The sequence below is a fragment of the Convolutriloba macropyga genome, chromosome 15, assembly GCF_964194025.1.
Source record: "Convolutriloba macropyga chromosome 15, txConMacr16.3, whole genome shotgun sequence".
NCBI classification, from domain to species: Eukaryota; Metazoa; Xenacoelomorpha; order Acoela; family Convolutidae; genus Convolutriloba; species Convolutriloba macropyga.
Window position 1 is genome coordinate 45,068,811 of NC_134482.1, and position 7,530 is coordinate 45,076,340.

General features: G+C 35.2%; 1 protein-coding gene across 2 annotated transcripts in view; it reads left to right on the forward strand.

The window, feature by feature from the left end:
• Positions 1-5,414, forward strand: part of LOC142354396 (uncharacterized) — a 31,062-nt gene extending 25,648 nt beyond the window's left edge. For both annotated transcript variants that reach the window (XM_075406673.1, XM_075406672.1), the window contains exons 3-4: positions 1,888-2,088; positions 5,105-5,414. In XM_075406673.1, the coding sequence (XP_075262788.1) occupies positions 1,888-2,088; positions 5,105-5,334 (431 nt within the window). In that variant the 3' untranslated portion in view covers positions 5,335-5,414. The remainder of the gene's footprint in view (positions 1-1,887; positions 2,089-5,104) is intronic.
• The last annotated feature ends 2,116 nt before the right edge of the window (positions 5,415-7,530 follow it).

Below are 7,530 nucleotides of genomic sequence, written 5' to 3' on the forward strand. Positions count from 1 at the left end.
TTTTCACACTAAATCTTACGTTGTTCTTGCAACAAAACCTCGACCCGGTTAGTCCGGAAGACCGAACAAAAATGACGTAAGAAAGCTCTTGTCTCCATGTTCAGCATCTTCAATTTTAAATGTAGGAAATCGACAGTATTTTCGATTGGAAACGTAGCTTTGATATTTTTGGTTTTTAGATGCAAAAAGTGTCGGCAATTTTGGCTTGGAATGTAAGAAATCGTTGGTTTCTTTTCAATTTGTGTATTTTGAGGCTTTTTCATAATGTAGTCAAACGTGTTGATAGCGTTATTTTTGCAAAAATTTCAAACTTGCAACTGAGAGAAAAGTTCCAAAGTAAAAATTTTTGAAAATTTTTCTTTAATTGATTGCCAAAGTTAGTTGAACAATTATAAAATCTTTTTTCATTTTTAAAGTTAAAAATATAACATAGTTTTTCAACACCAATGTGAATTCAGTTGATTAATTCACATTCACGGAGTTTTGATGTTCACTTGTGGTTTGAAACCGAACATACCGGTGGATTTTACTTTTGAAACCAAACAAATCATTGATTTCCTACGTTTGAAACTGACATACCACCCAATTCTTTTGTTTTAGAAAAGAACACACAAATGATACCGACCAAAAAAACAAAAGTACAATTGGAGAAGTTTTTGGAGAAAGATGCTTTTTCTTATCATAGCTATTTTCTGATGGTATATTTTTTATCACTGGCCACATCAAACGTGAAGGACAAAAACAAAAATGGGGTAACGATTGTTTTGAAGACATGACCAATCAACCTTGAAAAAAGTTACAGAAAAGATAGACACACTTCTTAACATAATAGATAACAGTCAAAAATTGATTTAAAAAGCACATCAGAAAATGAAAAACTTATTTAAAACAAACGTTTCAAAGCGCTCAAAAAGTTTTTTCCTTAATAAAATAGATAGCCAAATATCTTCGAGTGAGCTTTTAATAATTTCGTTGGGGTAACCCAATTACAAAAAACAAAAATTATGGATGGACTGTAGCATTTGCTTGAATCTACGATAATAGATCAGAAGACAATAAAATACAGAATTGTTTTTTCACTGATAAGTCAACAGTCCATTATTTAAGAATCAATCACAAAAAGTTTTTCAATTGTTTGCATATAGTTCCATTTTCTTACTGCTGAGCTATTTTCAAGCTAAAATACCGACAATTTCATTTTTCAAAACAGCGCATACCGACGATAACGAAGAAAACATCCGAGATTTCGATGTTTTTTCTAACTAACACCAAACGCACCAACATTTATTGTACGTTTATAAACCACAATTTCTCCCTAAGGCTGGCTCGAGCAAAAATTTAATTAAGCGCTTACGTCGAGCTTATATCATTTTATGGGCTGTTTAAGTCGAGAGTGGTTTATTTCATAACCCGAAGTCTAAACCTAAGTATATACAAGTGTACACTAAACTACCTTAGATTAACTTAACATTGGTAAGTTAAAATTATCCTAAATTAACTTTTTTTGTAACGTTCTGCAGTACATACTTTTAGTAGAATAACCAAAGCTCAGACTTTCTAAATATAAATTTGTCTACAGCAAAGAGAAACATGATGCTAAAGAATTCACAGAACAGCGAACAAGCATTGTCTTTTGTGGTCCTTAATGAAATACATCATCAAAACTACCTCTCAAACCCGTAAAAAACGGTTTTTGTTTCACTGCGACTAATTTTCAGTGTCATCTGGAACACGAAAATTGAACAAACTGTAGTTTCTAGAACTCTATGTGTGGTGACGGTGAGTATATTCGTATTTATATTTTATAAATTGATATGTCGTATGGTAATCTCAATTATTATTGATTATATAAACATTTTGTTGGTATACCAGTACTTTTCGCTGTAGCCAAGTATCTCTCCCTGTGGCAGTACACTGAAATCGGTGACTTCAGAGAAGACCTTGAGTGGACTCTGGATTTGGACCCTGAGACTTGCTGGCGTGCATCTGACTTCGAGTACGGAGCTAAAGTCAGGATCGGACTGGGATATACGGACACTAGTATCACCAAAGTTAATCGGATTGAAATTCTCACCCATAAATCTGAACGTTAGTGTTCACCACTGAAGGAACTAACAACCCCCCCCCCCCCCCAAGAGTACAAATTGAGTACACAGTGAGCTCTCTGATGTAAATTCTTTGCTTATTTCAAGAAGAAGCTATTTATTCAGGAGTGATTCCTAAAGCAAGATCTGAAAAATTTTTGGATTAAAAACGAGAAACAATGAATTCACTGTGAAAATCTGGCATTGCATTGATCGGTGGAACAGGATCTATTCTGTCCCCCCCCCCCTCAGCTTAGTGAGCACAAATTTTTTATGACCCCCAGGCGCACGTGCTATTTTCTTACATAGTACCGTGCTATATAACGACATATAATTTGTAACTGGGGGGCGTAAAAGACACGGGGGGGGGGGCAAAACAGAATAGATCCGGTGGAACTGCGTATCGCGGTTTGAGATGCACGCCAGAACTTCGAAGTGACGTTAGCAGAGTCACCTCTCTTTTCTTGAAGCACACGCACACCACAAGTTTTAAAATGCCGACGATTTTAAACGCGGGCACTGTAAAAAGCAAAAACCTGGAAAAAATCTGGCACTGCAGATATCTGGATTTCAAAACTGACGGAAACGTGCGTGTTTAAAACAAAATTGAGATTTACCGGACATTTATATCCCTTAATTCGGCTATGCGTCAAAATATATGCAATGTTATTGGACACTTGAGTTAATGGATAACCCGTTTATTGAAAAGTATTTAGTCATAAATTACGTTCATTAGACGTTTGTTATTAATGGGTTAAATTGGCCTCTGGCTTTGTTTCAGATAATTAATAACTCTATATGACAAGGCAGAAATGCATTGAGAATCGTCGATAAAGCAACAATTTTTAGCCAAAAACAACAAGACCCCATATACGTGTCGAAGAAAGTTCGTAGAATTAAGTTACATTTCTGGAGTCAGAAATCTGATTTCTAAGTTAGATTTCTGAATTAGGTTGGAACTAAGCTAGATATCCGGCTAGAGTCCAGCCCTGTAATAAAAATCTCAAATAACTTTCTGAAGATACTGACTTGCAGATTGCCGGAAAATAGCCGCCATTGAATCCCATAACCACGATTGGGATTGAAAGATAAAAACGAAAAAAACTATTCTGATGTCACTTAGTAGTTGAACATTCTCCTGTTTCATAGTGAGACGATACAGGGGCTACTATCAATACCAATAAACATTAGAGATGGTAACTAAGACTTATAAGAACCAAGTTCGAGTAACGAGCATCTAACACTGGGCTCTATGGGTTTATCCCGTTTCTATTTCTGATTTCGTTTTTTGATACTGACTCTGTTCATTTTGAATTGCTTTGCTGAGCAATGGTTGTCTAAAAATACTCTTAGCCGAATGAGAGAAGAGTGAAACTAGCCTAGAGAAGTCAAAATGTTGAACAAGCCGTGAACTAAGGTAAAGCCAAAAATTTTTATTCGACGAAGTAAAAACCATAGCAGGACAATTCCTGAAAAACAATTCAGATAATTGTATTAATTTATGACCTGGCAATCATTTAATCCGCTTTAAAAGACAAATGAGAGCTGTTACTAATGAGACTAAGCAATAAAACAACAAGAGAACAACAAAAACAAGCAAGACTAAAAATTCAATTTTTTTGAAAAGACAAGATCAACATCAAAAAACAACTGCTGTGAACTCAAACTGCCAACTACATTCGTCTGTTCTTCATTAGCAACCAGACATTACACGTCGATGAGTACTTGCATTATTAATATTAATTGATAAGACAAAAATAACCAAAAATCGCAAAAAAAAAACTCGCTGAAACTTTTTGAAAACACTTAGTATAAAATTCACAGAACGCAACAGCTACCAAAAGATAAAGTTCTATCAATTAATTGAGTCTTTGGTGAGCACCGATGAGACCCGTCATCAATGAGATTAAGTGATCAGACAGCAATTAACACAATAAATACTAGCAACAGAAAAAATCACTAAGATTCTTTTTAAAAAACAAACAAGCGTATAAGTCACAAAAAGCAATAGCTATGAACTGAACTGATTTGCTTTAATTGAATCCTTTTTAGCAACCAATGAGATCTGTTAGTAATGAGACTAAGAGTTAAGACGACAAAGTTGAATAGAAAAGTTCGCAAAACTAAAAAAAATTCGATAATTATTGAAAACAATTAGTCTCAAACTCATAGAAAAAACTAACTTTAAAAAAATCGATAAAATTGGCCCCTATTAGCAGCATCGGAGACCTGTCTCCAATGAGATTAAATAATAAGACATCAAAAAGTTCAATAAGTACTTGCAGAGCTAAAAAATTCGCTCCATGAAAGCCACTAGCTATTATTTCGAGCCATTAATTAGGTTCTTTTATGCCTCGTTAGCAAGCAATCAGACCTGTCGTCGATGATACTAAGTGATAGGACAACAGATAATTTTAAAGGGGGTAAATTCAATAATATTTTATGACAAATAGTGGCAAAGTCATAAAAAGTTTTAGCGGCCCCTTAATGAATTCAAGCTAAGGCAAATAGGCAGAATTAGAACACATATGTACCGTCTTAAAAGCACTGAAGGAGAGGAAACTCTAAAAACAGAAGTCCATTGACGCACCTGAAAAAAAATAATCTCAAAAACCGCCAAATTGTTCATACACCAATTTCTCACCCCTTTAAAAGTATTTTGAAAAAGTCACGCCTCAAACCTACTCGATTTTTCGCTCCCTTTACTTTTTCAGTGTGACCAAAATCACCACTCAAATTTGACTTCTCACTGACGTGAAAAAGCCGAAAAAAGCGTGAACAGGTCTTTCACTGACGTGAAAAAGCGCGAAAAAAAGACAGCGCCCCAATACAATTCAAATTCTTTGAATTGTAAAAAAAAAATAGGAGCGCTATAATAGCCGACTGAGAAGCTGCGGCGGCTATTAAACAGAACAGTATCTATTTATTACATAATGTTATGTTAGCGCTGTAATGACTGCCAGGGTCGAATTACTGTATTTTTGATCGCGACATTAGATTAAAAAATTTTGTTTTTTCAGCTCAAGATGGGTTCGAAATATTCTTGTGCATCGAAAAAAAATGTTGGTTCGAATGTGAGACTTTGGAACCTGGTGATAACAGCTTTAGCTGGCATTTTGAGTACTTTTCATGGCAGATATCCTACTGTGGTGACATGCCAGCCGAATACATCAAAATAGAGCCCACTGGCCAGAATCAGTTACTTGGGTTCTGTGAGTTCAAAGTGTACGGCATAGAAACTTACGCGTGATTTGACTTCTCCAGTAAATGAAACCCCTCCAGCCCTCATTTTCGTGTAATTTATTCAATACTGCTAACTTCAAAGCGAATTGATCTTCACATATCTACACGAACAATTTTGCATCTTTTCAGTTTGCTCCTCCCCCCCCCCCCCCGTTTTTTGTATGTATCTTTTAGCCATGAATGCCTTGAAAGTTGTAAATTTTTGTAAGATTTGCTATTTATAGATGTGTTTTTGTCACCGCACTCAACGCCGAAAACCGCAATTTTTACATCTTTGCATCACATTCAACGCAATTCTTACATTTTTTCAGTGAAGACACCTCAACCCGTGTCTATTAAAAGATGCTGCTCTCATAATAACTATCATTACTCTCCATTTCGAATAATAAAATCTGACCTCACTCATCCGCAGCTTCCTTAGCCCATCTCTCCAAGACTAGACCCTTTTCAAACCGCAAAATAATGCATCGCAAAATGCCTGATAGAAAATTTCGTGGCAAAAAAAACTGTCAGAGAAAAACAGAAAAATGATATTTTTGTTAAGATAAGCCGTGGAGGTTGTGATTAAAAACTTAGTTCTGTGCTTTAATTGTACGCACAGGAAAATTGATCTGGAAAAAAAAAACTAAGGAAATGGAGGAGACGAAGAAAATTGATTACATTCACCCATTGAATAAATAATTTGGTCGTTTTGCTGCCCAAAAATCAGCCCAAATGTTTTACATTAGTGAAAGAATTAGCGGACAACAACGTTTCAGTGAATGAGAGGAATCATTGGTACCCGATGTATTTAATAAAAATCCACAAATACGTCACTACGAAACAGTTACACCATAAAGAACTTCAGAATTGTTGATTAATACGATGATGCTCTTGCGTAATCAACAAAGAGTCAACACCGCAATCAGTCATCAAAATGCACATCCTTCGTTAGGTGTAAAATTTTTGAGCGATCAGTCAAAAATTGTGGATTAATTGGATAACGTTAAACCCAGCCTGGAATTAGGACGTATCAAATCATCGCCAAAATTGTCCAGCAACCAGAGAAAGAATTGCAGAGTTCAAAATCAACTTTTACACGTTTGTCAAGAACCAGTGCGAATTTAACAGAAGCGTTACATAAAATTAACCCATAGTGAGAACTGTTGAAGAAGGAACTCAGATGTATTTGCATAATTATCGAGTTGAATTAGCAAAATAAGGGCAACATTTTAATTCAAGAACACTTTCAAACAACAAGGAAAACTAGCCATCTTTGGGGTTGGCGAAGATTGCATCAGCAGTTCTTAGGAGTGTTAATCCAGTAAACGTAAACAAAGTCGAATAGAGAAGCTTATTTCGTGCCATTTTTGATAAAAGGCTGAATTTTGAAAAATTTAGCAGAAAATTAAACCAAAAAATTGGATCAGTTCAACAACACTCTTTTCAGAGGTATATTCAATAACCGTATCGTTTCCAATTTAAATATATATTTTTTAAGAAATTGGCAAAATTGCGTAAAAATACGGAAAATGTGAACAAAAACAAACCAAACAACCTTTTAACATACCAAACTTTTAACCTCGATAACTTCACAAAAACGAAAAAATCTTTTTGATTATATATTCTACCAGGACGGACCTTCTAATTACACCACTCACAACCCTCTACGATGAATATATCGATCGGCCAAAATTGACTGAAAAAAAGACAGTTTGAGTATATAGTTCCTCCCCTACTAAAGTGGGCCAGAACAAATAGAAAATGTAAACAGAAACAGTTAGTGAACCATCACCCAAACACTTTAGCAACAGGAAACTCGTGAAAGAACAAAGGGATTCAACTTGCAGGTGTTGTCGAAAACCGGTCCGAGTTTAACAAACACGTTACAAAAACAGTCAACAAAATTTAAGCACTAAGGTGAATAATGTTGAAGAAACTCGAAACTCAAAAAAATAAGTTAATTTGTTACAGAATTATAGTGAAGCTTTTGCTTAAAATTACGATTCCTTAGATAACAACTGTGCTGCAATGATCAACGATTTTCAATCAAAAGCTTAAATAAAACTTGAAAATAAACAATTCAGAAATACATCTTGCCAAGTACCGGTGGATTCGGACAGTGAACAAAAAATTGTCAGTCGTGCACTTCTGGAGCAATCATTGAAAATTTTGTAGAAGCACATTGTAACCTTGACCCACCAAAGAATCTGCGCATTTCCTC